This window comes from Mustela nivalis, assembly GCF_964662115.1.
Source record: "Mustela nivalis genome assembly, chromosome: 7".
NCBI lineage: Eukaryota > Metazoa > Chordata > Mammalia > Carnivora > Mustelidae > Mustela > Mustela nivalis.
This window is the reverse complement of record NC_139026.1, coordinates 16,070,664-16,089,535: the sequence shown is the minus strand read 5'-3', so window position 1 is coordinate 16,089,535 and position 18,872 is coordinate 16,070,664. Positions and strand designations below refer to the sequence as shown.

At 40.4% G+C, this 18,872-nt stretch overlaps 1 protein-coding gene across 1 annotated transcript in view; it reads right to left on the bottom strand.

The window, feature by feature from the left end:
* Positions 1 to 1,893: 1,893 nt before the first annotated feature.
* ALDH1L2 (aldehyde dehydrogenase 1 family member L2) overlaps positions 1,894 to 18,872 on the bottom strand; it is a 56,765-nt gene continuing 39,786 nt past the window's right edge. The window contains exons 16-23 of the mRNA XM_082739053.1: positions 14,906 to 14,993; positions 14,305 to 14,398; positions 12,823 to 12,922; positions 11,532 to 11,630; positions 9,578 to 9,743; positions 7,729 to 7,834; positions 5,161 to 5,360; positions 1,894 to 3,125 (exon numbers count right to left, since the gene is read on the bottom strand). Of these exons, the coding sequence (XP_082595179.1) occupies positions 3,070 to 3,125; positions 5,161 to 5,360; positions 7,729 to 7,834; positions 9,578 to 9,743; positions 11,532 to 11,630; positions 12,823 to 12,922; positions 14,305 to 14,398; positions 14,906 to 14,993 (909 nt within the window). The 3' untranslated portion in view covers positions 1,894 to 3,069. The remainder of the gene's footprint in view (positions 3,126 to 5,160; positions 5,361 to 7,728; positions 7,835 to 9,577; positions 9,744 to 11,531; positions 11,631 to 12,822; positions 12,923 to 14,304; positions 14,399 to 14,905; positions 14,994 to 18,872) is intronic.

The window sequence follows — 18,872 nt, the reverse complement described above, 5'->3', positions numbered from 1 at the left end:
TTATGCGGTAAACTTGGATTCATCCTGCCCCCGCCCCGCCAAAGGAACTGACTTAGAAACAAGTCTGGGAAACCAGTAAAATATGACTGACCAGCCCCTGATAACAGAGCCCATATACCAGGACGTGTCAGGTCAGGGGGAGGTAAGAGAGCCCAGAATACAAGGATGAGTCAAGCCTGGTGGAGACATCCAATCAGGAAAGCACCTCCCTAACCACCCAAGAATGTGGGCCCTGCCTTTTGGGCGCCTTTTGGGTGCCAATTCTGACCAGAGTGATAGGCTAGTTTGAATAGCTACTATGGGGTGAATTGTAATTCAGTTGGCCATGTGTGTGACCAGGCTCAACCACATGACCTTTACTCTATAAAAGTTAGTCGCCTCTTTGCAAGAGATGGCCCTGGCCGGTCAGTTTGATTCTCGATGCTTGGCGCGAAATAAAGCTTTGCTTGACCTTCACTTTGTATCAGTCTCGCTCCTTTGACCATGGACCCAACAGAAGGAGTTGTTCATCTCCAAGCATCGGCTTTAAGAGATCTGGAAATCCCTTGAAGACACTTGCAGAATTAGGGATGTGTGTGGGAATTCGGGTAGAATTGGCACAGAGGGGCTCCACAGCTTTTAGCAGATTCTCAAAAAGGTGTATGGTCAAAGAAAATGAAAAACACTGCTACTGAAATACATAGTAGGGGATAAAATTAGTCCAGAAGAAATGGACAGGGTTTTGTTTGCCATTTTATCTATCATTAAAATATTTGGGGGCACCTCAGTGGCTCAGTTGGTTAAGCGTCTGCCTTCAGCTCAGGTCATGATCTCAAGGTCCTGGGTTCAAGCCCCCATCAGGACGGCAGGGAGCCTGCTTCTCTCTCTCTTTCTGCCTTTCCCCCTGCTTGTGCGCTTTCTCTCTCTCTCTCAAATGAAGAAATGAAATCTTAAAAAAAATATATTTCATACAGTGATACTTTAGTTCACATGAAATCAGTTAAAATGCTGCATTTAAAAGTGGTTCCTTTATAATAAGGCCTTTGTAATTTAATTCATGTATGAACCGTCAATTTGGACTCAGAATTTTCATTCCAATTTAGAACTTCATCTGTGCCTAGAAAATGCGCACAGGCAAAATAGGCTCTATTGATCATGCCGGGATCACACCTGGTATTCTTCCGTTTGGATGTTTTCTGCCTCTGATTTGGTTGTTTGTTAATTAGTTCCCCACATTCCCTTTATGATAAGCTGCTGGAACCTTGAGCCAAAGTACCAAGTGTTCCCTAAGGGCTTCTTCAAAGTCAGAGATAGGAATGTTTACTGAATTTTACTTTACTTTTTTTTTTTTTAAAGATTTTATTTATTTATTTGACAGAGAGAGAGAGAGAGATCACAAGTAGGCAGAGAGGCAGGCAGAGAGAGGGGGGGAAGCAGGCTCCCTGCTGAGCAGAAAGCCCAATGCAGGGCTCGATCCCAGCACCCTGAGATCATTCCCTGAGCCGAAGGCAGAGGCTTAACCACACTGAGCCACCTAGACGCCCCATGAAATTTTACTTTAAAGGAGGAATAATAGAAGTTCATGGCTCAGACCATCCTCCAATGTCCCTGGCATTCAGGAACTCACCTTCTCATCACATGTGGATGGTGGTAATTTACTCACCTAACTGTTTTTGTCTGACAACAGCCAATTTTGTGAGTTCTGCATGGACTGTACTAATTCCCATTCCTTGGGTATGGACTATGGTCTACACAGCTTGCCAGGTGTGTTATGCACATCAACCCACTGAGTCCTTCCAACACCTAATGAGACAGGGACTTTATCCCCATTTATAGATACCAAGACTCTGAGACAGTATGTGACTAACTTGTCCAAGATCACCCAACCAGTGGTCACACAGAAGATCCAGTAGGTAGAAAAGTGGAAAACGAGATGTTTAATGAAGAACAAATGAGCTGTGGAAAGAAAAGCAGTGCTTTTCCTCGTACCATTGCCATTTGTCATTATATGGCATTTTCCAGTGCTGCTACACTAGGCACCGTGTCAGAACAACGAAGTATAGAAATCAATGACTCCTCAAAAAGACTGTAGGGAAATTAGGTCATCTAGTTTAGTTTATCTCAATATATTTTTAAAATAGTGATGGGGAAACAAAGTTAATTTTTTTCTCGAGTACCATGAACATAGTACAATACAAGTTACTTATACTATGTGTTGACTCCTCAAAATAAAGCTCCGGAGGAAGGCATTATTATCCTCATTCGACAGATAAGGAAGCTGAGGCCAGGAGAAGTTGAGGAAGCTTCCCCAAGTCACATGGCACATATGAACCAAGACCTCCAAACAATAGCCTCCAAAGGCTATTTATACTCTATATCATACTGTAAAATTAACTTTTAAAGAGCTATTTATTAGAATTTAAGCTATGTGGGGCCAGAGATGATGCCATTAAATTCTGTCTACTCCTCCGAACATTACAGAGTACCCCATTAGGTAAGTACTAAAGCACCGTTTGGGGTTGGTTGTCTGTCACAGTGGGTTGAAAAATAGAACATTAAAAGGCACAAAGATGTATCTTATTTCCAAATATGAAAAAAAAAAAGGAAATGACTTCACATCCTTTACAGGATATACTGTTCCTTGAGAGCAAAATTATGGAAAATCTTTTTAATAGCCCCATAAGTAGAGTTCAGAGGTTAAAACCTGCATGTATGATGCAAAGTTTCCCCCAAATGCACCTTGTGCGTTATAAGTGCCCGATACTAACATTTTCCAAGATGAACAACAATGGTTAGAGGAGTCTGGGTGGGGAGGAAAAGCCACCTGACAGTTTAGAAACACGTGGGACAGACAGCAGAGTCAAACCCCAACAACGACAAATTGGTTTCAGATATAAAAGGTGTATCAGAAAATATTCAGGCACAGGTGTAAATGCTTGGACGTGTGGCCTTGACCCTCTTTATGGTCCTCAGGTGCGTGTTTCGGCTCGTGGCCAGTACCTCTTCCCTCAGCACACCGGGGCTCCCGAAGCGCGTGGAGGGGTCAGGAGGGGCTGAGGTCCGCTAAGGGCTCCTGGCGATCGCTCCGCTCTAGTACTCCAGCGTCACTGTCTTGGTTTTGAGGTATTCGTTTAGAGCTTCCTCCCCTGGGGAAGAGAAAAGCAGGTCATGGGCAAGGGGGTGTGATGTCACCAGACGTTGGACACAGATGTAGGTGTATCGGTCACTAAGCGACTAGAATGTGACTGAAGCCAGGGCTTCCCAAACTGTAAAGTTCATGTGAGTCACCTTGTGAAGCGGCAGATTCTGATTAAATCCAGAGAAGGCCCCAAGATTCTGCATTTGTGCCCATCCCCCGATGATGGGGTGCTCGAGGTCCATGGACCACACTCTGAGGAGTAAGTAAGGCCTTAGACCCTGATCAGGTCTTCGGAGGAACAGTGCTGACTTGGTCAGTCCCCACCAGAAAACTTGCTCTTTTATTTCCCTGCCTGATGACCAACTCCTCATCTCTATTTTTTCCCCATTTAGGCTGAATGGAAGTGACCAACACACTGTCCTCCAGATTATATTAAATGGAGCAGAACTGAGCAGAAGAAAGAAAGTTTGAGGTCCTTTGGTGTAATGTTATTTAAAGATAATACAGTTTTCCTGATTTATAGAGTATAGCCAGGCTAGAAAATCAGTAGGTTTGCCTTTCTGTTTCAATTCTACTTCGAGCTCATACAAATCATTGATTTCCGGGGTGCCTGGGTGGCTTCGTTGCTGAGTCTGCTCAGGTCACGATCCCAGGGTTCTGGGATCGAGCCCCACATAGGGCTCCTCATTTGGTGGGAAGCCTTCTTCTCCCTCTCTCACTCCCCCTGCTTGTGTTCCTGCTCTCTCACTCTGTCAAGTGACTAATTAAAATCTTTTTAAAAAAAATCATTGATTTCTATGGCAGTGAAGGGACATGAATAGCACAAAGACAAGTAATGAACATATGATCTTGGAAGTTGAGCTAAAACAAGGGTTCTTAACCTTCATGAAGGATTGCCTTAGGAAGCTTTTAAAACTGCCAATCCCAGGTCACACCCTGGACCAACTGAATCAGTATCTTTGTACTTTTTAAAGTTCCCAGGTGACTCCAATGTGTGGCTAAGGCTGGGGACCCCTGGGCTTAGGGAGTTTAAAATCGGGAAAGAAAGAAACTATTTGGGTAAATTCTATTATTTTATAATAAACACCATTTACCTTCAACTCAATGGAATTTAAAATGAGAGCTACTTTTATTGTGGCAAATATATTACCATAAGTCACCAGGAAAGAGAAAATGTAAAAATACCCCATATTAACCAAACTTATATTAGTGGACTAATAAATCAGTAGATTAGGAACATTTCCATTTTTTGAAACACGCCAGACCGTGGGGAGTCGGAACATGGGCTTGGCAGCCAGTCTGCCTGGCTTGGAATTCTCTTTCCAAACAGTGGCCGGCTGTGTAACTTTGGGCAAGTTACTCAACCTCTCTGAGCCCCAGTTTCCCCAATTATTAAATAAGGATAATAATAACACTTCCCTTCCCAGGGCTATTGTGAGGATTGCTTGTGCTATTACAGGTAAAGCAGTTAGCAGAAGATCTAGTCCATACTTAGTGTTCAAAGTAAGTTGTTACTTGAAATGTGATGGGGTCATTGCCTACAAAGAAATATCTTTTGGACTTTCTGCAACTCTAAATCCCAGACTTCCAGATACCCTTGCCAATTGTAGTATTGATTCTGAAAGACTGCCAGGCAGCTTATAACAGGATTTCTTCTTGGAACTAGCTGCGTATTGCCCTCCACTCAATTCCCTTTGTTGGTTTCACTTAGTCCCACAAGAGCTAAACGAAGGGCATGCTGAATATCAGGTAAGAAAACCGAGCATGTTTTAGCTAAGACATATTGCCAGTGTTTCTTTTTCCTTTCAGCATTAACCTTGTTCTTTGAAAAACACTTTTCCATGTAATTTGGGTACTTTTCTGTATGTATATTACCTAAAAATATTTGACATCAAGACACAGTTAGTACCCATATAAACTCAAATCCAACTCCCGTTCAGGATATGTCCTTCCAAACAAGACAAGAGTTTTGCAGAAACATCAAACAGACTGCCCTGTGACAGGCAAACAAAGGGAACATGGAGGAGAAAAGCAGAGCATACCTAAATCTTTCCCAAAGCCAGACTGTTTCACTCCCCCGAAAGGGGCTGCCACATCCGTCTTGTTGTACGTGTTAACAAAAACAGTTCCCGCTTCTAGTTTTTCGCTCACATACATGGCTTTACTTATGTCTCTTGTAAAAACCCCTGAGGCCAGACCGTACTCCGTATTGTTCGCTCGCTGCAACACTCCATCGATGTCCCTACGAGATATTTTCAGGAAGATCAAACTTCACTGAATGCAAACAGGTCACTCGCATTTTAGGTTCTAACATCTCCCCCCGGAATGCTAGAAACAGAAAAATGCTACTGCTAATCGCTTAAATATTTATGAATGAAATATTCCAGTCTTACACCAAAAGAAACTCCCAATGAGCCCCTATAGCTCAATATTATATTTTTCATGTGTATCATGCAACTCCTTTTAAAATCTGATCTGAAGTCATCTTTTCCATTTTCTTCTTGGTTCTCCTCTGTGACTTCTCACCTCCTCCTCTCTGCCTTGAGTCCCACTTCTAGACGTATTCTCAGAGCACCCCCTCTTCCCCTCCATCCCTCCAGATTTTGCACACAGTTCCAGGCCCATTCATTCAGTCCCTTGCCCTGACACCTTCTCAGCTCCCACCAGTGCCACGGGGGAGGCAGTAGGATATAGTGGCTCAGTGAGAGGGCTCTGCAGCCAGGCTGCCTGGGTGACCTGGGGCAAACAGCTTCACCTCCACGTGCCTTTGTTTATTGCAAAACATAGCAGTAATAAGAAAAGGACCTTTCTTGTTGTCATGATTAAATGAGCTAGTAGTGCCTGGAACACAGTATAATGCTCAATAAAAGTCAACCATAATCAGTATTTTGCTTTAACTCTGTGTATTTGTGGTAGGGCCCTGAGGGCAGGGGCAATCTCTTCTTCTTTATACCATGGCGTTAGATCATCCTGTGAGAGTGAATTCAACTGATACAATTCAATAAAAGGAAATACAAATTATCCCTTCAATCATGATTTCCCTGCCTTTTGACTCCGTATGTGTGCACTCGTCAGTAAGTGGAGACGTGACCCCATTCATCTCTCGGTTGGGTCTGATTCCAACGGGTCTGTCATGGTGTGAGTATCTCATCTTTATGAGTGTCTTTCTAATGTTTAAAACTGCATGAATGTTCTACAGCATGGCTGGTGAACGCAAGCCAAGTGTTTCATCTGGCGCTCTGGCAAAGAAAGAGGGTCTGTCCCCAGATGGGAGGAAAAATTAATCCGAGAGACAGACAGTGCAGGCTTCAACGTGGTGGCCTCTGAAGGGATGTTCCAAGTAGACTATACATAATTTGAAGCTCGTACAGGAAATTTGGAACTGAACCCAGAGTGAATTGAGGCTCTGCTAAAACTCTCACGCTTCTTGATGCATTGCGTGTAGGGACCCAAATATTTATTGACTATAGGAAAGATGCCTTCATGTCATTACTTGTTGGGGACTATTGAGATGACACAGCTTTCCAGGACACCTTGCCTACTTCTAAGAGATGGAGGAGAATAATGAACATAACAATGGCAATAGCACTATTAACAGATACAACTTATGTAATTCTTAGAATGACACCAAAGGATAGATGCTATTAATCACCAAACTTCTCAAATAAAGAAACCAAGGGTCAGGTTGGCCCACAGAGGTAGTCAGGTGCAGTGGCAGAGTGCTGGGAAGACTCTTCCCACGGTGGCTGCCTCTGGTCCTCTGTGGTTAATTGCCCATCTCCTTGTCTGTCTCCCCCATTAGCTGGTAAACTCCTCAAAGTTATCTCAGTTGATATTCCCCAAACATGCCTTCTAAAATCTGCATGTTTAACACAAAGACTATCTTATGGGGAGACATTTTTGGAAAAGAAGATTAATGGGGCGTCCCCAAATATGTCCTACAGCATGCCTATCAAAGACGAAGAAGTCCTCTGAACTCTGTGTTCTGGTTTTTTCCACCTTCTCATTGGTTGAAGGATAATTCGTGCCAGAATTCTGAGGAATTTTGTCCAGCATACCATGTCTATTGTACTAAATATTCTTATATGAGCTCAGGTACCATATGCCTCTCTCTGACATGCTAAACACTTTGGAAAGTTTCCTGCACTATAATGGACCATCACTGATAGTTGATTATATAGTGATTGTGGACATTTAATAAAAAGCTGAGTTTTAGGTCTTGGGGGCATAATCCCTATGAAGGAAACACTCTTTCCTTGGGAAAACCACATTTCACAGAAGTTGCCTTCCCTAGGAATGTAAATGTAAAAACTAGTTCTGTTTTTCTTAGTTATTTATCTTGTTTGAAAGACATTTCAAGTATTGGTTATATAAAAACTAAATTTAGTCAGTTAAAGTCCCATACTGTCAGCTATTAATTTCAGCTAAGAAACAAGAATATATAACAATTTACATTGGTTAGCCTTCTCTTCTAATTATTTGAGTCAATTATTGTTATATAATTGAGCATTACATGTTCATTGATTTCATGGTCTGTATATAGGACAATGACAGAAGAAAAAAAACACTTATCTAGTTTAAACCTGTTAAATTGTGCCTGAAGAACATACCCATTCTGGAATTTAGAAATGACCATAATAGGCCCAAATGATTCCTCTTTGGCAAGATACATGTGGTCTTCCACATCTGTGAAAACAGTTGGTTCCATAAAAAAGCCTATTTGAAGAATAGAAAAGATCATCAATTATAGGGTAATTAATTTTTAATTAATAGTTCTCTCATTTAATTACTTTATAATTTTTTCCCCTTCCCTTCTGGGTCCATAAAACCAAGCAGACTTTCCTTTTCCTATCTGGTATTAGCATTCCTAGGTTCTTGGGGTTTTTTTTTTTTTTTAGCTATTTATTACAAAAATTTCAAACACATGTCAATGTAGAGAAAGTAGTATCATGAATTGTACAATAAATATCTACTCATATTTTGCTACATTTGATTCATTCTTTTTCCTTGCTGAAATAATTGAAAGCCAATTCCAGAGTTTATAACTTTCACCTCCAGGTACTTCAGGACAAATCTGTAAAAAAAAAATAAGGCATTTTCTTGCCTACCATAACATTATCACATCTAACAAAATGGGTGCTAATTCCTTCTTCATGATTTATATTTCAACTTTTTTCTCGAAAGTATCTTTTCTGAATGGATTTGGTGATTCAGGCTTCCAATAAATTTTACACATTGCATTCACCTGTTAGATCTCTTAAGCGTTCTCTCATCTAGAACATTTCACCCCTCATTTTTCATGCCGCTTTTTAACAGAATGAGTCAGTCGTCCTGCAGAATATGTTGCATTTAGATTTGTGTTTGTTTTCTTGGGATGACATTTAATATGTTCCTCTATTCCCTTTATGTCTTGTAATTGGGAAGTTTGACCTTAAGACACAATTGGACTCAGGTTAAACATTTTTCACGAGAACACTTGCAGGGGTGATGTTGTGTGGTACACGCTGTCTCCCTCAGGAGACATGTCATACCCAGCTGTCCTGCTTTTGCTCTTGCTCCAACTGACCAGTGTGGTTCCAGGCGGTGACAACTTCACCTCTCCCTTGTAAAACTGTGTTTTCCTCCTTGAGACCGGCAAGCGATCTTGGCGGAGAAACTTTGGCACCTTATACATTCTCAGGTCCCCATCAACCTCTCTCCTGATCGCTGTGGCCCTCCCTGGATGATAACTGCCTGAACCAATCATTTCATTCAATTAGGGGTACAGAGTGATGATTTTTCTATTCCATCATTTTTTTTTCTACATTAATTAGCAGGAATTCTTCTGTTAAAAAACAGTTTCCTTTATCAGCTATGCAGCTTATCCAGAAATTCAGTTCATACAAGAAACACAGGTACATGTTAAAGTTTCGCCTTCTAATTATCAATTTTCAGAGTAAGGTGCTGCGGCACAATTCCCCTACAAAAGTGAAGAAAGGGGTTTTGAAGTTGTTGTCTTTCCCTCCTCTGGGGTATCATGACATGGAGACATTCACATATTTCAGCAACAGATAATGGCTTTAGACAATAGGAATAAATCCTTCACAGGCTATCCTGGCTGAGATTAAATCTCACAGTTCCAGGAATCAAGGTCACCAGCATGAGAATGACACAGTTGTCCATCACACCTGCTTACTGGACCGCCAAGGGTCTGTCACGTCCATTTTGTGATTTGATTTCCACAGCCTTGTAAAGCAGGTGCGCACATCTCATCCCGTGTTACACAGGAGGAAACTGAGGCTCAGAAAAATTGTCAAGTCCAAGGTACCCAGTATATAAGTGGCCAAGTAGTATCCAAAAAAGAATTCTTGTGATCATAACATAAATGCTAGTCTTTTGAGGCAAGATGAAACTGTAGTGAAAATCATTACCATCCATTCCAACTTCAGAAGCCAGTGCCCGGCTTGGAGGTGATCTTACCTGGCCTGTGTACTTGTCTTCCCCCGTACACCAAGGTGGCCCCCTCTTTCACACCAGCTTCACAGTATTGCAGAAGTTTCTCCAGATGGGCCTGATGGTTTTGGGGCCCGTGATCGGTAGATCTGTCAAGTGGATCACCAATTTTCATCTTTTTAATTTCTTCCACCTGTTTGTCACCCAGTTCACAAAACACAATTGTCAGTTAATAATAGTAATAGATACCCTTGGCTAGCGTCTACCTTGTGGTGGGTGTCATACTAAACTGTCAAAGGATGTGTTGTCTTTTAGTCTTCACAGAAGCAGTGGAGGCGGGTATTTATTACTTTCATCTTACAGGTGGAGAAACTGAGGCTTAGACAGGTTCACTGGCTTAACATACACAAACACTAAAGACAGTAGAGTCTTCTTGACTTGAAAGCCCACACTGTTAACCACTCAGTTCTAACAGATTGTAGAGTACGGATGTTACATTCAAATTATCCTGAGTGTTAATCCATTAAAATAGCAAACCTGAGGTTCTGGAAGATTTGTTAATACAGCACCCTTGTGCTCTTTAGGGCAGAAGAATTACTAAAATGGCCACATGGTTATCCTCTTTTCTCTCCCCTGATGTAGCAACCCGCTCTTGTGAGATGTTCATGGCAGCCAGTGGAACTGCTAGAATGTTTCGATCTTTATTGTGCAGTGTTCATCACTGACATCTCTCTGTGGTTGTCCCTGTGCCCCTCACTTATCTTAATCTACCTGTGCATTTTCTAATGTTAAGTCCAACTCGAATAAGAAGAAAGAATGAGCGTTACCACAACCCAGCAGGGCCATGAATTTGAATTTGGGTGGGGCAAGATTTCCCCCAGTAAATGCTCAAGACAGAGCTGCTGAACGAGTGAATGAATGTCAATTGCATGTGTGCAAAACATGTTTACTGATGGACTGATCAGGTTGGCTCTTGATATTTCAGGTCTCAGCATTTGAAATGTCCACACACTGAAGTTGTGAGAGCCCTGTAACATGTATTTTATTGAAGCACAAAACTGAATTAGAGGGATGTTCTAGAGGGAGACACTGCCCACCATTTGCCCCTCCATATGTCTTCTGTGTTTTCCATTCTCACAAAGAAAGAATGAATGTCTTTGCTTCTTGGCATTGGGAGGGGGAGTTGACTCTGAAAAAAAAGAAGCTGGGTGCTGGTTTTTCGAACATAAATTCGTGATTACTGTTACCATAATAATGACATAGTTTATTATAGTTTAGTTAGTATTAGCCACAGAATTTATCTTAATAGTTATATAAATGGGTTTTGGTCTCATGTTTATAGAATCATGACCAATCTATAGGGGGTAGGTATGGATGTGTGTGTATGTATGTTATCTATCTATGTATCTATCTGTATAATGTTAGCGGAGGAAATGATATTCTGTCCTAGTAACTATGTACTGAGGATTTTCAAGGATCTAGTGGTATATCTCTCTGAGTCAATTTAGGAATTTACAAAAATCTAGGAGTATATCTCTCGTAAGTATCAAGGATAAAATTTACTAAAAATGCAGAGCAAGGTATAGGTAATAAAAGCTCTTAAGGATTTTTGGTTTGTTTTGTTTGTAGAGACCTATACCTTTTTACTATGAAAAATTATGAATACATATAAAAGTAGATGATATAGTGAAATGCCATGTACTTATCACCCAGCTCAACAACTACCACTCATGGCCAATTTACTCCCTCGCTTACTTCCTCCCCTCCTGGGTTATTTTGAAGCAAAGCCTAGACATCATATAATTTCTTCTGGAACTATGTCAGAAAGTAGCTCTAAAAGATAAGGACTATGTTGTTTAAAATACATCTATATACCACAGTACTAATATCATACCTAGAAATTCATCAATAATGCTAGAAATCCTTTTCAGGTAAAAACAGTTTCTGTACAACTCCTAGAGCCAATGTGAAGATGTCTTACCACTCTTGTCACAAATTCATCGTGGATGGATTCTTCCACAAACAACCGCCCGGCGGCAATGCAATTCTCTCCTTTGTTGAAAAATACTGCCCCCATGCCCTTCAGCAGCAGAAGAGAAAATATTAACATTGCACACCCCGAGAATTAGATGTTTTTGGAAGACAGCAGACAAACAGAGAAATCATAGAAAGAGGCAATGCCGTGGCCTATAGCTAGTGAGGAGAACTGCTTAGAGACACTTAGAGTTTTGACTTAGCATATTTTTAGGGATTTTGTTTCTCTTTTACCCTTTTTGGTCCAGGAGCACTTAAAAAAAAAGTGGGTGATCATAAGGACACACCACTGAGGACAAATTTTGTGTTGTAAGAAAATCTGCATTGTTCTATACATTTAAATGTAATATATGTATACCAAATTTTGCTTTTAAAATCTTCACATCAGTTTGTATAAATTATGAATGTTTGGAAAGAGTCTCCTGCCCCTCAAGTTTTAAAAACACCTTAATGATCCAAATTGTAAAGATATCCTTTTTAAAATTAAGTGCTTTGGGCAGTCCCAAATTTAAGCATCAAGAGAATAGTTTCTATTTATGACCAAACAAAATCAAATCTCATGTTGAGATTTTTTTGTTTTTGAAGATTTTATTTATGGGGCACCTGGGTGGCTCAGTGGGTTAAGACTCTGCCTTTGGCTCAGGTCATGATCCCAGAGTCCTGGGATGGAGCCCCACATCAAGCTCCCTGCTCAGCAGGGGGCTTGCTCCCCCCCACCCTGCCTGCTTCTCAGCCTATTTGTGATCTCTCTCTCTCTATCAAATAAATAAACAAAATCTTTTTTTAAAGATTTTGTTTTGTTTTGTTTGTATAAAATCTTTTTTTTAAAGATTTTGTATAAAAATCTTTTATCCAAAGATTTTGTATAAAATCTTTAATCTTTTAAATCTTATAAAATCTTTTTATCTTATAAAATCTTTTATCTTTTATAAAAAGATTTTGTATAAACTCTTTAAAAGAAAATATTTTATTTATTTATTTGACAGAGAGAGAGAGAGAGAGATCACAAGTAGGCAGAGAGGCAGGCAGAGAGATAGGGGGAAGCAGGCTCTCTGCCAAGCAGAGAACCCAATGCAGGGCTAGATCCCAGGACCCTGAGATCATGACCTGAGCTAAAGGCAGAGGCTTAACCCACTGAACCACCCAGGTGCCCCATCATGTTGAGATTTCTGATAAAAAGGGAGATGAGACACGTTTAGCAGTAGGCATCTATTTGATGGGATCTGACCCCCTCTTACCATTCTCACGGCCTTGTCAAGCTCACAGTCATTGAATATTATAAGTGGGGATTTGCCACCAAGTTCAAGGGAAACTTTCTTCAAGTTGCTCACAGCACAGCTAGAAAAAAATAAAATGGGAAATGAGCATCCTCTGTCTCACCTTTTTAGCTACAAATTACCACTAAGCGTGCAAAACACAACTGAACCTCAGAAATATTATGAAACGTATTTAAAGACAAAACAGGAGTGGGAGAATGGTGAGAGCTGTGGAAGCTTGGTGATGAGCACCTGGGAGTTCATGGCACTATCCTGTGTGCTTGGTGTATATTAGAAATTTTCCATAATAAAAATGTTTTTCTTTTTAATTCTGTGGACGAATAAATAGAGATCCTCACAGGTAAATTCGGATTCTTGAGGTATAAGAATTTTGGTTACATAAGGCCTGGCAAGGAATTTAACCTCTCACCAGATTCCTGGAGCATTAGGGAAACAAAGTATCAATTTTTAGAAGCATCTTATTTATTTCCCCCTACTTGCAAAAGCATTGATACTGAAAACATTAAAAAATACCCCCAAAAATTCAGAAAGAAGAATCACAGAATTCTATCCATGTTTCAATGCCCCTTGTTTTTTTTTTTTTTTTTTACCATTTCGACATGCTTATTTCTTTTTGGTTGTTGTTGTTGTTGTTTTGTTTTTAAAGATTTTATTTATTTATTTGACAGATAGAGATCACAAGTAGGCAGAGAGGCAGGCAGAGAGAGAGAGGAGGAAGCAGGCTCCCTGTGGAGCAGAGAGCCTGATGCGGGGCTCGATCCCAGGACCCTGGGATCATGACCTGAGCCAAAGGCAGAGGCTTTAACCCACTGAGCCACCCAGGCGCCCCTCGACATGCTTATTTCTGATGTGTCCAACCATGGCCTTTGCCTTACTCAACATGGTTGGGATCACCCAATATATAAAATCGTATGCCTTATTTTTCTTTCTATTTACCTTTTAACAACACTTTTCAGTGTTACTATAAATTCTCCATGACCATGATTACACAGCGCTCCCCTACACCAGCATGCTTTAACCACTGCCTTATTTTGGACATTTAGAGTGTCAGCAATTAAAAAAAAAAAGAATGTTGTTGCTTTTTAGGAATTCATTTTATAAATAATTCATATTTGTTATTTATATCTTGGTTTCTTACTTATGCTCCAAAACCACTCTGGGCCACAGCTTTAGTACAGAAAATTATTTTGTGCTGCATTGTTATAGCTACCAGTGGGGTAAAATTCCAATACGGCTCTGGTTTTTACTGATTATGGGCTTTGTGCTTTGGAAATATTTTATTATATGATAATAGTTCAACACCCAGCAGTGATAAGTAGATTTTTCTTCTAAACCAGATGTGGGCTTTCTCCCTCCAAACACACTCTGCATAAGAAAGCAAAAAACACAACGAAAACTGAGGTTGCTAGGATCTTCAGCAAATCAACACATTAAAACCAATACCTCTTCATGATCTGTTTGCCAATAGCAGTGGACCCAGTAAAACCAAGTTTACGGATATCAGGATGTTCAGAAAGGCGTTGCCCTGCTATGCCACCTGCAGAATTAGGGAAGAAAACATGAATTAAAACATTACACAAGCCTTTATGGTATGAGTGGCTTTGAATTCACTGAAATAGATTTCCAAATTTTCTGAGTTTTGCATTTTCTCTATTAATTACAAACTTGACAAAAGTCTAGATGATGTCCTTCATGCAATTATCAGCCCCCCCAAAAGATGGGTAAATCTTGGTTTTTCATCTTCCAGAGTAATTTAAAAGAGTTGTAACAGGCCTTGTTATGGTAGTTTTACAATGTTGTGCAATTTCTGCTCCTCTTACCCTACTCACCCATCATTATACTTCTACTTTAAGATTTTTAGCACATGGCAAATACATTTATCCTTAAGTTAACTTTGGTGAACTGTATTTAGCTTTAATAACTTAACTTCAAGTTTTTATAACTGTAGTTATAAGTCAGGACAAGATTCCAGTGGGAAAATAGCTACTTAGCTTCTCCTGTACCATTCATTAGTTGCAGCCAAGTGGGTCCTTAGATGGCTTACCTGAGCCTGGGACGATGTTGATTACCCCCTTCGGAAAGCCTGCTTTCACAGAGAGCTCAGCAAACTTCAAAGCAGTCAAGGGTGTGACCTGAGCAGAAGCAGCCCACAATTACCTTCTTCAGACCCTGTCTTGTCCTTTAGATCAGTACCCTGCTTTTCCCTTCTGGTCGCACTACAGTTCATTTTAATTCTTCTTTTATTCGGTCATAATTTCAGGCTTACAGCAAAGTTGCAAAAATAGTACAAAGAATTCTTATATATCCGCCGCCCAGATTTCTCACATGCTAACGTTTTGTTACATTTGCTTTATTCTCTTATCTCTTTGTCTTTCTCTGAACTGTGTAAGAGTAAGATACAGACATGCCCCGTTACCTATAAATAATTTGGGGTGCATTTTCTAAAAACAAACAGTTTCTTGTATGATGTAACCACATACAGTGATCAAAATCAGGAAATTAACAACACATTACAACACCTAATTTACGGACATTTCGTTTTCACCAACTGTCTCAATAATGTGCATTACAGAAAAAGGAAATCCAAGTTCATAGATTGCATTATCATGTCTGTAGTCTCCTTCAATCTGGGAGAGTTTCTGAGTTTTCTTTTATGTTTTGTTCATGACACTGACATTCTAGATAAGCACAGGCTAATAATTTTGGACAACGTTCCTTTGTCTGGATTTGTCTGCTGTTTCCTCATGATTTAATTCCTCATGGTTTAATTTAATTCCTCATGAATTAATTCCTCATGATTTAATTTAATAACACTTTGGCAAGAACACCCCAGGAGCGACGCTGAGTCCCTCAGGGCACCCTCTCAGAACACATGCTATCAAGTAGCCCCAATATTGGGAAATATTAATTTTGATCATTTGGTAAAGGGGAGTGACCAGGTTTCATCACTGTGAGTTTCTCTTTTATGCTTTGTGATCAATTAATATTTTGTAGGAAGATACCTCAAAATTATTTAAATGTCCCATTACTCCTTCAGCTTCTATCCCCTAGCGTTAGAATACATTGCTAATTCTTCCTGAATCAATTATTATGAGGAAGGCTGCCAGATGGTGATTTTCTATCATTCCTTCCACGTGTGTTAGTTGGCTTTCCTCTCTAAGAGCTTTCCCTTCTCTTCAGTTAATTAACTAATTAATCCATGAGAACTTGTGGATTCTTACTTTATTCAATAGGTTGTAATGTTTTACTATTGGTACTTCTGTGGTGTTCCAAATGTTCCAAATTTGGCTGATGGAAGACCCTTTAGGATAGCTGTTGTGTCTTTCTAACCTGTCCCTATCATTCTTTGAGCATTTACATGCATTTTGCCTTAATAAGATGTTCCGAGCACATCTTGTATTTTTCCTGTTCCAGCTCTTTCTTCAAGGAACCTAGATTTCTTTCAGTGAAGAATGATATTTAACAATTATGATATAATGGAAAATATATATTTGGTCTTTGTCTCTGGTTCCTGGCACACAGTTCCTAAAACACTTGGAATCTCTCATGTAAAAAGTGTCTTTTGTATACTTATGATGGGACTGGGAGCTGGGGGCTCTGAGGTAGTTTCAGGATGGACTCTGGTCACCAGAAAGACCTGGCCATGGTAAGAAGGTTGGAATTTTCAGCCTGACCCTGAGGAATTGGGAGTAGCTGGAGGTTGAGTTCAATCATAAAGGGCAATGATTTAATCAATCTTGCCTGTGTAATTAAGCTTCCCTACGGACACCTAGCCCATGGGGTTCAGAGAGCTTCATGCTAAGGCACCCATGTTAGGGGAGGTTGGTGCACCTGAACTCCACACGGACAGGGTCCTATGTTCACAGTCCTTCCAGACTTCATCCTATGTACCTTTTCACCTGACTGTTGATTTGGATCCTTTATAATAGAGCCATAGTAAATAAGATACTTTCCTGAGTTCTGTGAGCATTCTAGCAAATCCCACCTGAGGAGGGGGTCATAGAAATGTCTGATTTACAGCCATCGGTCAGAAGTACAGGAGGCCCAGGGCTCACAATTTGCATCGGCAGTGGAGGCAGTCTTGTGAGACTGACTAAGCCGTTTACCTGTGGGGTTTGTACTAAAGCTCTGGTCAGTTAGTGTCACAACTGACTTGAATTGTAGGACACCTCGTTGGTGTCCAGAGAGTTAGAGAATAGGTTGGAATGGGGGAAAGAACCCCAGACATTTGGTGTCAAAATGGTTGTGAGTAACAAAATTTTGGAGTTTTAGAAACCAAGATCTGGACACTATTGAAATGTTGCTTCTGCTCTCAGGAGACAGAGCTGGGGAATAGTTGTACATGTGCTTATACACCCATACATCTGTCTATCTGTATGTCTATCTATCTTCCTACCTATCATGTATACCCACATATACTTATATCCATTTCTTTATCCAGCTGTCTAAATATATTAAAACCCATGAGTTGTCAAATACTGCAATCCAATATCTTAGAGTTCTTTCAATAATCTTTTCTCTTTTTCATGGCTGTAACTCTCTTCCCCAACAGCGAGAAACATGGCTTTCAATATCCACAGAACATTCACTGATTTGTTCAATTCAGAAATGTATAGAAAATAATTTAGGAATTATTAAGCCATGTCCTTATGAAGAGGAAGCTACTAACTAGAGTCCAATACTTATTTGCAGCACTTTTGCCTTTAGTCTGAGAGCATTCAGTCCAAATGTCTGTCAAAAGTTACTTGGATTAATGTGTTCTTGCTTTCTTCAATGGGATCATGATATTCATTTGAAATATGGCTTAATTTGGTTTTATTTGCATTCAACTTTAGGGTTTTTGCCCCATCCGCGTTGATTCTGTTTCTTTTGTTTGTTGTCATTGGTGAGTACGGGAAACATGCTTTCAAGAGTGAGGAAGGTACAAAACGTACGTTCAGAGAAGTGATGTTCTCTGTCTTCTTTCCCTCTTTCTCTTGTACCCCATCTCCCCATGGACTATGAGGGGTAATCAACTTCATTAGTCTACAGTGTCTCCTTCCTGTTTCTTTTGCTCAAATGAGCATATATAGGGGCACCTGGGTGGCTCAGTGGGTTGAGCCGCTGCCTTCGGCTCGGGTCATGATCTCAGGGTCCTGGGATCGAGCCCCGCATCGGGCTCTCTGCTCAGCAGGGAGCCTGCTTCCCCCTCTCTCTCTGCCTGCCTCTCCATCTACTTGTGATTTCTCTCTGTCAAATAAATAAATTAAAAAAATCTTAAAAAAAAATGAGCATATATATATCTTCTTATTTTGCCTCCCTTCTTACACAAAGACGGCATAATACAATCTCACTTTTAACATCTATTATGGTGATGCGTAACTCAGAAGCAAAATGAAAGTCGTATTTTCACACTGTTAAAAAACCAATGCCGATTAAGTCTTAAGTTAGCACTTTTTCAGTGTGCTTTCAATAAATGGGATGTGCAAGAAGTTCCGTGGAGGTGTGGAAAGAGAACAGTGGAACTTCTACGCACATATTTTAACTGACAAAGATATGCAACAAGTCAAACATGACATTTATTATGTGGCTGGCTAAGGATGCTCTCACTCCGTCTGCGTGAAGGGCAGAAGGTCATGGGTCATAAAGGGATGTCCTAGGGCAGAACAGGAGCTCACAAGGCCAAGGGAACAACAGTGGTTTCTTCACTTGCTCATGTGCTGTCAGGATATTGCCATGTGTTGAAGTTTATAGGCCTGGTTACGTAGATCTGCAGACTATATTGTTGATTTTACTAACCCAGCCTTCATTAAATGGACAGGTGGCTGAAAAAGAATCTCTACGGAAACTGCGTAATAAAAACAATACTTCCAAGGCAACAAGCAACCAGCAAGAAAGAGGCAAGACTAACACTCCCCCCCCCCCCCCAGCTTCTGGTAACAGGTCCACTGCAGTCACATTGTGAGATTTTCAAAATGGCAGTCTAGGTAGACTTGATGAGAAATTGGCCTCAAACACTGGAAGTTATCAAA